The 13,552-nt window shown below is 43.8% G+C and overlaps 2 protein-coding genes across 4 annotated transcripts in view; one reads left to right on the top strand and one right to left on the bottom strand.

Moving 5' to 3' along the window:
* LOC142771403 (uncharacterized) overlaps window positions 1-13,549 on the bottom strand; it is a 65,204-nt gene extending 51,655 nt beyond the window's left edge. For all 3 annotated transcript variants that reach the window (XM_075872881.1, XM_075872883.1, XM_075872882.1), the window contains exon 1: window positions 13,372-13,549. In XM_075872881.1, coding sequence (XP_075728996.1) covers window positions 13,372-13,455 — 84 coding nt within the window. In that variant the 5' untranslated portion in view covers window positions 13,456-13,549. The remainder of the gene's footprint in view (window positions 1-13,371) is intronic.
* LOC142772013 (uncharacterized) lies at window positions 556-2,600 on the top strand. The gene has a single exon (XM_075874080.1). It carries the CDS (start codon window positions 587-589, stop codon window positions 2,462-2,464), a length of 1,878 nt encoding a protein of 625 aa, XP_075730195.1. The 5' UTR covers window positions 556-586; the 3' UTR covers window positions 2,465-2,600.
* Window positions 13,550-13,552: the final 3 nt, after the last annotated feature.

The following is a 13,552-nucleotide window of genomic DNA, read 5'->3' as shown; positions in this document are numbered from 1 at the left end:
AAATGCTTCATTTAGGTTCATTGATGCCATATGGCTGCGCTGTATTGTCATACTTAATCGTCGTAATCATGTATTCTGAAACCCTGAAGCACGGATAACACAATTGTACGGGCTCGGTCAGTAGGCCTAACTTTTGGTGGAAATCATTGGGGTAGGACATGTAGTGTGCAGATCCCAGCTTTGTACACTATATAAATTGCACGCCATTATAAGCCCACCCATCATCTGCTTACTGCTTCCCAGCATTATCGCGATGGTGGGCAGAGCTTCTCAGCTTGGTACACCATGTGGCCCACCATAACAAGCAGCACCCATCATCTGCTTAGTGCTTCCCAGCATTATCGCAATGGTGGGAAGAGTTTTTCAACTTGGTACACCATGTAGCCCACCATAATAAGCACCACCCACCATATGCTTAGGGCTTTCCAGCATTATCGCAATGGTGGGCAGAGTGTCCCATTATTGCCCACTATCTAGCCCCTGCTTTCCACCATCATTTCCACTTTACCCATCATCTGTACACCATACCACCCAGTATGTCCCAGCATACGGCTTCAGAGGGCACGGCACTTGGCTGGCGAACAAGATGTCTAAAACACCGTTGCTGCTATTGCAGATGCTGCCATGGTTTATCGTCGGAATGCCTGTGGACGACGACGGAGGCTGCTTTTTCTTCGTCGATGCGCAGCGTTGCGAAAATGGAAGCTTGGAGTGCGCACTTTCTGGACTTGCTGCCACGGGTGTGACGTCACCAGCGACCAGTCTTAAAAAGGGACAACGCGAGAACATCGGCTTCAGAGGGCACGGCACTTGGCTGGCGAACAAGATGTCTAAAACACCGTTGCTGCTATTGCAGATGCTGCCATGGTTTATCGTCGGAATGCCTGTGGACGACGACGGAGGCTGCTTTTTCTTCGTCGATGCGCAGCGTTGCGAAAATGGAAGCTTGGAGTGCGCACTTTCTGGACTTGCTGCCACGGGTGTGACGTCACCAGCGACCAGTCTTAAAAAGGGACAACGCGAGAACATCGGCTTCAGAGGGCACGGCACTTGGCTGGCGAACAAGATGTCTAAAACACCGTTGCTGCTATTGCAGATGCTGCCATGGTTTATCGTCGGAATGCCTGTGGACGACGACGGAGGCTGCTTTTTCTTCGTCGATGCGCAGCGTTGCGAAAATGGAAGCTTGGAGTGCGCACTTTCTGGACTTGCTGCCACGGGTGTGACGTCACCAGCGACCAGTCTTAAAAAGGGACAACGCGAGAACATCGGCTTCAGAGGGCACGGCACTTGGCTGGCGAACAAGATGTCTAAAACACCGTTGCTGCTATTGCAGATGCTGCCATGGTTTATCGTCGGAATGCCTGTGGACGACGACGGAGGCTGCTTTTTCTTCGTCGATGCGCAGCGTTGCGAAAATGGAAGCTTGGAGTGCGCACTTTCTGGACTTGCTGCCACGGGTGTGACGTCACCAGCGACCAGTCTTAAAAAGGGACAACGCGAGAACATCGGCTTCAGAGGGCACGGCACTTGGCTGGCGAACAAGATGTCTAAAACACCGTTGCTGCTATTGCAGGTTAGTTACAGCTCTACGTATCGCAGTGATAATAGATACTTGTTAGTGCTGCCGTGCCCTCGTAGATGTTGTGCTATTTTGAACGATTGCTGGTCAGTACTGTTACTGCTGATGGCTGGTGATGTTGAGGAAAATCCAGGCCCAAAGACTGCTGACATTTTGCAGGAAATTCTCGAAAAACAAAATGCTTTGGAATGCAAGGTAGACGACATCAGGAAAGAAATTGCAGAAGTGAATGCTAAAACAGATAAGATACAGGGTGTAATATCCATGTTTGATGAAATGAAAGATAGAATGGATAAACTGGAGGCCATCGTTCGAGAGCAAAATGACAAGTTAATTGATTACGAAAATAGAAGCAGACGAAATAATCTCTTGGTGTTTGGCCTTCCTGAGAGCGCGAACGAGTCTGCGCAAGTGTTAAAAAGACGCATTGTGAATGACATTTTTTCTAAAGTTCTTCGCATAGAAGTTACTACAGTGGAAAGAATTCACCGGATCGAAAAAGTAAATCGTGATAGACCAAGGCCCGTGATCCTGAAATTTTACGACAGCAAGGAAAAGGATACTATCTTTAAAAGCTGCGCAAAACTAAAGGGAACTTCGATCAGAATAAGCAACGACTATGCGAAGGAAACAGTGCAGATACGAAAGAAGTTATGGCAAAGCGCTGCCTTGGATAGGGAGGCGGGTGCGAAAGTAGTTCTCGTACACGATAAACTCAGGATAAACGATGACATATACGCATGGGATGACGTCAGAGGCGAGCGCTATTTGCACTCGGGCAAACGTGGTACTGTTCCAACGAAGCGAAGTGAGCGCGTCGTATTAACTGAGGCAAACGGATCTGATAGCCCAGGCAGCTCATTTGAGGCACCAAAAAAATAGCTAAGATTGCTCTCGTTCAATGCTCGCAGTATAGTGAACAAGACTACGCACCTTGAGTACTTATTGCTTTCCCACGATCCTCACATAACCACGATAACAGAAACGTGGTTGCATGAAAATATACCGAATGATTGTGTTGTACCTCCCAGTTTCAACATATTTAGAAAAGAGAGACTCACGTGGAGGTGGGGTGTGTATAATCTATAAAGGTTCTCTTAATGCTTCGTTGATTGATTGCGAAGTACCAGAAACTCTCTGGTGTAGAATAACATGTGAAAGCACCGTTTTCCTTATTGGAGTTGTATATCGGCCACCCTCAAGCTCCCCTGAGTTTCTGAAATCCTTGAACAAGTTTTTATGTGCCCATGTAAATGGGAACACTAGGTTGATATTGACTGGGGATTTTAATATTTCACATATAAACTGGAAGAATTTTTCGTACAGTGGTGGGGAGCCAGTAAACGCAGAAAAAATGCTAGAAATTATGTTTACCTACAATTTGAAACAAATAGTGCTTGAAGATACCAGAATTACGCCGACGTCAAGGTCGATACTAGACTTGGTGTTCCTATCAAATAAATTAAATGATTACAAGGTGATGGTGCAAGATGGTATATCGGATCACAGGATGATCTGTCTTGATCTGCCTGTTCGAGCATTGAGACATGTAAAGAGCTATGTGCCAGTAAAAGTTAAAGACTATGCTAGGGCTGACGATACATCGATTCTTGACTATTTGGAGATCCAATTGGATAATTTCGAGAGCATCTCGGGTTTAAAATCAGTAGAAGAGCTATGGCAAGAATTCAAATGTATTATATGTTACTGCATAGCCAAATATGTTCCATCACGCGTTAAAAAAACGAAACAGAGAAGTCCTTGGATCACCCGAGATATAATTCATATGAAGAGGAAACTTAAGAGACTGCGTAGGGGGAGCACGTCGCCAGTGGTTCTGAGAAATTTAAAAACTGAACTCAGGCGTACCTTGGCCACATCTAAACAAACATTTTTTGAAAAAAACCTCGGTGAGTTCCTCAGGTCTTCACCTCAGAAATTTTGGCGGTATTTTAGCGACAGGAAAGAAACAGCTGATGAAATTCATGTTGGTAGTAACATTATAAGAAAAAAAGATGAGATAGCAAACCATTTCAACAACTTTTTTCAGTCTGTATTTAACCCACTGGAAACTACAGCGAGTACGGAAGAAGCCTTAAGAATTCTTCCCACTGTTCCAATGGAAACACTCGAAATAGCTAGGAAAGGCGTATTTCAACAATTACTCAAATTGGACACGAAAAAATCGAGCGGTCCCGACGGTATTCCAACTGTATTCCTCAAACGATATGCAGAATGGATGTCACATTATCTGACTATCATCTTTCAAAAAACATATACAATGCACTCACTGCCACAAGATTGGCGCACCGCATTCGTCATTCCTGTATTTAAAGGAGGCAACCGAAAACAGGCTACAAATTACCGTCCAGTGTCACTTACTTCAGTTACCTGCAAACTGTTCGAACATATAATAGCAAAACATATACTCAGGTTCCTAGATCAGAACACTTTGCTGTATCCTTATCAACATGGCTTCAGGACCGGGTTATCAACCGTGACACAGTTAATAGAAACAATCCATGATTTTGCGGCTGCTGTAGATATAAGACAACAGGTTGATGTGGTTTGCGTGGATTTTGCGAAGGCGTTCGATAAGGTACCCCATGTCCAATTAATCTTCAAATTACGTAATGCAGGAATAAATGAGCTCGTAATAAAATGGATTGAAGCATATTTAACAAACCGTACGCAGGTAGTAAAACTGGATGGCCATGTATCAGATCCTTTAGCTGTACTTTCAGGGGTGCCCCAAGGCTCAGTATTGGGACCACTATTGTTTCTCCTCTATATCAATGACATCAGTAGTGTGGCGGCAGAAGAGGGTGTCCATGTTAAACTTTTTGCAGACGACTGCCTAATCTACGCCACAATTACCAAGTTAGATGATCAATTGAAAGTTCAGAATTGTTTGAAAAAGTTAGATAATTGGTGTAGGAAATGGAAAATGTCAATAAATTATTCTAAATCTACATATACACACATCAGTAAAAGGAAAACTATCCATTCCTTTCCGTACAGCATTGGTGGACACTTGTTGGTGCATGCGCAACAGTTCAAGTATCTCGGGGTAACAATTACGCGAAAATTGTCATGGACTGAACATATAGATAACGTTTGCACGATAGCCTATCAAAAGTTGTACATATTGAGGAAAAAACTGGAACATGCATCGCGTGACGTAAAACATATTGCATACACCACCTTCATTAGGACGATACTAGAATACTCAGCCGTTGTTTGGAGTCCCCATCAAGCGACCCTTAAGAAGAAGCTGGAAAGAATACAAAGACTGGCGGCGCGTTTTATTTGTTCAACATACCGAAGAAAGGAATCGGTCACGCTGATGTTACAGAGATGCAACTTAGATACTCTTGAACTGCGGAGAAAAAAATATAGGCTGAAGGTATTCTTCCAAATAATTCACGATCAACTTAAGATTGATAAGTTCAAATATTTACACCCCCCAGGCAAAATAAATCCCCGAACTAACCACGATTGCGTCATAAAACCATACCAAACAAATACTGACATGTTTCGATATTCTTTCTTCCCGGATGTCGTAGAAATGTGGAACAAACTACCACACGCAATTGTTGTTTTAAACAATGTCACCGACTTCGAAAATGCTGTAGAGGCACACTTACGAGATTGTTGAGTTTGATGTAAGCGACCTCATGTCCATTATTTTGGAATATGTCAGTGAATTTTGAATTGTTATTTTGTATTCTGAATTGTATTAATGAAATACCTGTTTTCATTGTGAAGTGCCGAGTGTTACGCAACTTTATGTACCTTGTACATTTTTTATGTATGTAATTGTATTGTCCTCTCTGTTATGACCCTCTTGGAGGGTTGACAGTATTATTAAATAAATAAAATAAATAAATAATAACCACCATATTTTCCACTACGTCCCACCATAGCCATCATAATTTCCACCATGCCCACTATTATTTCCACCATGCCCACTATTATTTCCACTACTCCCACCATGTTTTCCAGTATCCACCATGGCAATTTTTCCGATAGGGTTCGCGCAATATGTATATATGTTGCTACGTCTATTTTGCAGTAGAACACGAAAGTTCTCTGGTTGAGTTTAAGATGACAATCGCTTCACGCACGTGCGCGCACCGTGAGTGAGTTTGTTTTGAGCGATCTTTTTTTCATTGTTTTGTATCACGTTACTGGACATTGAGTATACAGTAACACTCTTGAGGGGGGAGGAGTTAGTATGATGCAACAATTACGGGTGTGTTGTGTGTTGCGCCATAGTATACTGTGTATTTACCTTACTCATTGCCGATTCCACGTCTTCATAGAAGCTTTCAACTGAAGCGTCATCATGGCTGGATGTAGGCGCGTAAGCCTGTACTACCTTCATTTTGTATCTTTTATTCAGTTTAATTACGATACCTGCCACCCTTTCATTAATGCTATAGTATTCCTCTATGTTGCCAGCTATGTTTCTGTGAATTAGGAACCCCACTCCCAGTTCTCTTCTGTCTGCCAAGCCCCTGTAGCAAAGGACGTGCCCATTCTGTAGCACTGTATAGGCCTCATCTGTCCTCCTAACCTCACTGAGCCCTATTATATCCCATTTAACACCCTCTAGCTCTTCGAATAGTACAGCTAGACTTCCCTCACTAGATAAGGTTCTAGCGTTAAACGTTGCCATGTTCAGGTTCCCCTGTTTACGAGGTGTCTCCTGACGGGAAGAGTACCAGAGTCTTGGAAGAACGCTAACATCATCTTAATACATAAGAAAGGAGATGACAAGGACTTGAAGAATTACAGGCCGATCAGCTTGCTCTCTGTAGTATACAAGCTATTTACAAAGGTAATTGCTAACAGAGTAAAGAAAACATTAGAATTCAATCAACCAAAGGAACAAGCAGGATTTCGAACAGGCTACTCAACAATTGACCACATTCATACTATCATTCAGGTAATAGAGAAATGCTCAGAGTATAACCAACCACTATACATAGCCTTCATAGATTACGAGAAGGCGTTTGATTCAGTAGAAATATCAGCCGTCATGCAAACACTACGGAATCAGGGCGTAGATGAAGTATATATAAACATTCTGGAAGAAATCTACAGGGGATCAACTGCTACCATAGTGCTTCATAAAGAAAGCAACAGAATACCAATCAAGAAGGGTGTAAGGCAGGGGGACACAATTTCCCCAATGCTATTTACCGCGTGCTTACACGAGGTTTTCAGAAGCCTAGAATGGGAGCAGTTAGGAATAAGAGTCAATGGAGAATACCTTAGTAACCTGCGCTTCGCCGATGACATTGCATTGCTGAGTAACTCGGGGGACGAATTGCAACTCATGATTACGGAGTTAGACAAGGAGAGCAGAAAGGTGGGTCTTAAAATTAATCTGCAGAAAACGAAAGTAATGTACAACAACCTCGGCAAGGAGCAGCGCTTCGAGATAGGTAATAGTGCACTTGAAGTTGTAAAAGACTATGTCTACTTAGGGCAGGTAATAACCGCAGAGCCGAACCACGAGATTGAAGTAACTAGAAGAATAAGAATGGGGTGGAGCACATTCGGCAAGCACTCTCAAATTATGACAGGTAGATTGCCACTATCCCTCAAGAGGAAGGTATATAACAGCTGTATCTTGCCGGTACTTAGCTACGGAGCAGAAACCTGGAGACTTACAAAGAGGGTTCAGCTTAAATTGAGGACGACGCAGCGAGCAATGGAAAGAAAAATGGTAGGTGTAACCTTAAGAGACAAGAAGAGAGCAGAGTGGATTAGGGAACAAACGGGGGTTAAGGATATCATAGCTGAAATCAAGATGAAGAAATGGACATGGGCAGGGCATGTAGTGCGTAGACAGGATAACCGCTGGTCACTAAGGGTAACTGACTGGATTCCCAGAGAAGGGAAGCGGGCTAGAGGGAGACAGAAGGTTAGGTGGGCAGATGAGATTAAGAAGTTTGCGGGTATAAATTGGCAGCAGCAAGCACAGGACCGGGTTAACTGGCGGAACATGGGAGAGGCCTTTGTCCTGCAGTGGACGTAGTCAGGCTGATGATGATGATGATGATGTGTGTTGCGCAATTAATGTAGCTGATGCTGAGCTTGTAGCCAGTTCCCGACCAGTCAACTAGCGAAGCTGTTCGGTTCCGCGGAGGCGAACTTGGAAGATTCGAGCACGGGAAAGAAAGGAGACTCCTTTGTTGACGAGCGGAGCCGTCAATGTCTTCCCCGTTCGGTACTAGATGGGTAAAGCTTACTCCGAAGAGCGTCTGGCAAGAAGCACGTCAGGTGCCACCATCTGAGTTTAAGCCATTGTTGGCATGCACACGTGCTATTGAGAATGACGCGGGGACGCGACCACTTGACTGACCAAGACATAGTGGCGGCAGAAAGACGATGATAACCTGCCCCACCGTACGTCCTTATCGAGTGCTGTTAGGATGTCGGGGCGCCTCGCTGTCGCATACACACCTGGTAATCGCACAGAGCCCAACGTTGTACTTACTGCTCTTAAGAAGGCTTCTACAAAGCATCATTTAATGAGATATCTGACGGGGCTCGAGCGTGAGAACGACCACCGACGGAAGTCGGCCGACGGAAGCAGCACGGCCTGGCATAGGAGAGAGTGTCACACGCAGAGAACCTATCCCTCTGCGTTTTGTATTTTGTAATGTGGTTTTTAGCAATGCAGTGTCTACTATGAAAGTGTTCCTGCAGTTGGTTAAGGTAATGCGAGCCCACACGTGTGGTTGGCTTGTGTGAAGTCCCTTTGTGCAATCGAGGGTTAAAAAGAGGATGTTTGAATCTGAAATGAGAAGCGGAAGTTCGGGCTTGGACTCGAGCAGACGCCTGAGGCTGGAATGAAGCGTCTTTTCACCGGACTACGGCTCTGCCTTCGCGCTGCCTCCGTGCAATCGAGTCATCGAGGGGACTCATTCCGAACCTCCGACATGTTTCTTCATTAGCTAGTGCAAAAGCTAGACAAGGAGGAGTACATTAACTGTCATACAACATATAAAACGGAAAATATCCAGCAACGTCATGAAGCAACAAATGATAGACTCAGGTTACAAATGGTAAGGTGCCGTTTGGAGCAAGTTTGCCGAATGAATGAGAAATTCAGTGACATTAATTGCAACTTAAAAAAAAGCGCGCCACACCAGACGAAGCGCCATTTCATTATTCTTGTAAATGCACAAATTCCTTAATGTAAAAGTACCAGGAAATCGAAGCTGTTTTTTTAAAGAGATTGACAAATACGGTTTGTGTGCACGTAGATAGATCGCGATAGGATGGACACGTCTTGAATGAATACTCTCGGCAACGCAACTAAAATTGCGTGTGCCGTAGGCTAGATTTTTCTGAGCCATCTGTCTGTGTTTTTGCGACATCAGATGAAATGATATATTAAGACGACGAAAGTTACGTTTAGGAACGACTGTGCGTGATAGTATCCATGCATGCGACTAAGTGGTTGAGCTGGAGTGTTGTCAACTTCGCTGATTTGGATGTGCGTGTTGCGAATTGCAAGATGAAGCATAGTTGTCGCAATTCCCGTGATGTATGCCGTAATAAAGCGTGGCCTACGTCGTCAACGAAAGGCTTGGGATCTGGGAATACTGTGAACGCTCGGTCTGTGAGTAGGTGGCGGAATCGATGTAATGCCAGGTATATAGCGAGAAGTTCTCTACCAAAGACGCTGTAATGTGTCTGAGTAGGAGTGATGTCTTTCGTGAAAAACTCATGTGCTACCCATACCTTCTACTGTAGAGCAGCTCCAGCACTGTGTCGGAAACGTCAGTGATGAGTGTCAGCGAACAATCTTGTTTTGGGTGGGAAGTTAGAGTGGGCTCGGCCAAGGCTCCCTTGATGGCGTTAAATGCATCATCAAAAGCGGTGTCATTGTACTGTTTTCGCTAAGAGCTTGCTGCAAAGAACGTGACCCAGTGATTCCGGTAGATTGACACTGTATCTAATAAAGCGGAAATGTTGTAGGCCTGTGTGTTCAGATTTCCGGAGCCCTCCGCTACGGCGTCTCTCATATTCGTGTGGTGGTTTTGGACGTTACACCCCACATAATATTAGCAGCATTTTAATAAAGCGGCAATCAATGTTGAAGTTTTTTTTATTTTCTTGGTGGTTAGGCCAAGAAACTGACGTGTTTCTTTGATTAATGACAATTTCGGAATCTTAATTATGCCTTGCAATTTCTGGGAAAGTGGGCGCATGCCATTGGTGACAAAGTAATGACCAACTCATTTGAAGGCTTCTTTTTTGAACGGCATTTTTTCGTGTTGATGATTACGCCATTTTCCGAGAGGCATTGCAAAAATTGGAACAAGTGTTCTTCTCGTGAAGAAAAATTGACTAGGATCACCTACTGACTAGAAACACTCACCGAAATGCTCTTGTTTGCACACGGGGTTTTGTATTTTGTTGAGAAGTTTTAGGTGTAACAGTACAGTCAACACATCCTCTTCATTCAGGGGGCGATGTACTGTGGAAGTGCGTTCCGGTTTTGTTGCTTGGGGGTCATTTATTTAGGCTCCGGTGACAATAAAAAACATTTTCCCAGTCATTCGGATGAAGATGTGCAAACAGGCAAGATACTTTTTGACTCTGACGTCTCGTCGCCGCTAATCAGTCGTTGGAGTTTCCGACAATGTGCATGGACAAAGGCAGTGGCAGCCATTCGTGCTGATACGGCGATATTAAAAACACATACATGAACCTGGGGAGTCACTTTGTTTTAGTAACGAATCATTGGGCATCAAAGAACAATGACGTTGTTGCTCAGAATGCGCGGATGGCTCTGGCTTAGCTGCGGCCGCGATAAGTTGTTCCAGCCGAACACACAGGCAGTCAAATTCTATATGTCAGTGGCAGGGGGCGCAGGGTTTGGTGGCTTAGCAGTGGTTAGAAGAGTGGTTGGTGGTGGAGATTGTGTGAGCACACCCTTGGAGACGACTGGGAAATTTGGTGACGGCACCTAAGAAATTTATTCTGCTAGTGCACCTATTGCTGTCAAACTCATTTCTGTGGTTTAAGCAAGCACCATTTGAACCTGGGACGGCAGTCACTGCACAGGAAGTTCCCTTAAAACTGCAGAGTATATAGTTGTCACAAAACAGCCGAGGAACTGTTTTAACGGCCGCAAAAGTTGGCTTGAATGACCTTCATCGAGCTGCTCTGCAGAAGGTAGATGTAATCTGGTTCTCTCCGACGCAACTGTCCTTTTCAAAAGGATTGCTTTGAGCTGATCGTGTGGTCTTCCGGGTGACTGTTGCAAAACGATATAATTAGGTCAGCAACATCTGCAGTGAATGAACCGATCACGTCATCTACGTGGTTAAAGTACCGCTGTTACTAGGTGATACTTAAAAACTGGAATTGATATTCCTTTCGCAGAAACCACAAGGCAGCTTTGTGTTCCCAGCATGTTGTAAAAAGGATCGTTACTTTGGAAATGACATTCATGGATGCATCTACTTCTGTTGCCGTGTGACAGAGCGTGGGTGTGTGTGCACAATGTTCCACTTTCGAAGTCCCGGGGTTGGCGTCCTATTGTTGTAATTTCTCAAAGGCGCGAATCTAAGTTTCTTAGGTGCGTTTAGGAAAACCAGGTAACCAATTGTAGACGGCATGCAGCGAATGAACTGACAACGAGATATGATGTTCGTGTGCTATGACTCACTTTGCTCCACACACCAAAATGCGGCAACACGGTAGTGTGGGCCGCCGCCAGGAAAAGGGGTAGAAAAGAGATGCTTATAGTAGTTGTGTTCTTGTCGACAGATATCAGGTTTCAGTAAGATGGCAAGTTGGGCCAGTTAGTTAGGATCCATCGTGAACTAATTTACAGCGCTACACCAGAAAAACACAAGACAGGGAAGGAGCGAAAGAGAAAAAAATGACGGCGCTGACTCACAATTGTTGGTAATTGGTTCACATTGGTTATTTGGTGCATATCACCCCGCTTTTTGTAATAAACAACACTTGTGAGTCAGCACCGTTTTTTACTTCTCTTGTGAGATATCAGGCTTTTCTGGTCAGCGTATCAGGAACCTGTAATAACCGTTTCGGAATAGTTAATTCTAGTACACACACAGAAATGTCTATATATTATTAAACACACAAAAATCTATTTACCGGACACAGTGTTGGAGTGTTCACACAGTTGGGAAGCCTGGCGGCCGGTACAAAAAGAAATAAGAATGGGGCTCAGAATGGCCTGTGAGTTCTGCTACTGCAATGGAACTTTAAGCTCCCTGTAACTTTTTCGCATTACAGGGCAGGGCAGTGCGTACAAACCGTATTATTTTACTTTGGCTTGATGATCCATATAAAATGAACGCTTTTTTTTTATAGGTAAAGCAAACCCGGAGAAGCAAATGGAGCATAAGTGTGTCGAGACGCACTCAGCACAGCCGTAACTTAATGGCACCTGCTCATGATATCATGCAAAATACGAATTTGTAATAATGCGCAGATACTCAATACACCGTGTAAAATAGAATAGAACATGCTCGCGCTTTCTGTGATGAAACAGAATGGTTGTAGATATTTTACCTTGTCAACCAAAGCTACATTACAGTCGAGAAGCCAGAACTGTCATTTAAGTAAGACAGCAAAGGAGTAAAAACACAAAGGCATCACTCCACAGTTTTACACGACCTACGCACAAGCTCCACACATAAGCATTCTCACTAGTAAATATACCCAGTATTATGAAGCTAGACTCATTCGTAATGTTATCCGCTGTTAGTAAACAGAGATGAGCCGCGTGCACATTGAATGAAACTTCAGTATAACAATCAGGCTATTCAACACGATTAGGCAAAGCGCAAATATTCTGAAAGAACTTCACAGCAACCACAAACAAGATGTCCTAGGGTACAGCACATAAATCAAGCCGACTATATCTTTCCGTTATTGTTATACAAATTCATAACACCTGCTAATGTTGGCAGCAGAGTGACTTTTTGGGTGAGTCAATTCATTGTAACGTAGCTTATGGCGCAAAAAAAGAACATGAGGGAAGTACAAGCGCTAACTATCAACCAAATTTGTTTGAAAAATAGCACACATAGAAATATGCAGGTCAACAAAGTCACAACTTAGATTAGCAGAAAATGATTCAATTTAGTGGCAAGCACTCATGTAATCTATCTCGGTGGCATGTAACGTGGTTGAGGGCCCCGCCACGCATGTGTCCTCTAATGTATTATTAAAATAAGCCTCCTCTCTTTCTCGTGCATTTTTTCCTTTCGATTTTTCGGTTTTTGGGCTCTGATAGCATGGGTGCGCAGCGGCACTCCCAGCAGCGCAATGAAAGACTTGAACAAGGTGTCCTCCTCAAAGACGCCTATGGTCTAACAATGCACTGTTTGCTGTTGTTTAGTAGAATCGGCATATTAGTCTTCACAAATACTCATTTACATCCATGCTGCAGTCATTAGTCATTGTACCTAAGTATTTAGGGCCATATATTTTTTTTCGAAACGTTAATAACATTACTCACTCCTGATACACACAATACTAAATAACAGACAGAATGAAACATCGAGCACAAACGTATTAGCAACCTAGGGACACGTCTGCCAGAAAGATTTTTTTAATTCGGTGATATTGCCCTTTGTGTGCACTATCATCGCTTATAAATGTGCACCACTCAAAACAGACATTCATTCGTAAAAGAGAAAGAAGCCTGAATACAGGAGAGCATAGCCTTTTGCACGTCAAACTGTCACAACGCATTGAAACGTCCTAGAATAATAACATACCTCCCTCATGTTCCAGCCAGCCGTATGAGGCGTAATATCAGTGAACATTAGGATCAGTATGGCTTCAAACACGCCCGTTTTCATCGCGGTTTAGGTCAGTGCTCACAGAGCTTCCACACACTTTACAAAAAACTGATCCTGATCAACGCTTTCGCGGCTACAAAACGTGGTGACGCTACTT

Source organism: Rhipicephalus microplus, chromosome 9 (assembly GCF_043290135.1).
Source record: "Rhipicephalus microplus isolate Deutch F79 chromosome 9, USDA_Rmic, whole genome shotgun sequence".
Classification (NCBI taxonomy): Eukaryota; Metazoa; Arthropoda; class Arachnida; order Ixodida; family Ixodidae; genus Rhipicephalus; species Rhipicephalus microplus.
The sequence above is the reverse complement of the archived record's forward strand: the minus strand, read 5'-3'. Positions and strand labels throughout refer to the sequence as shown.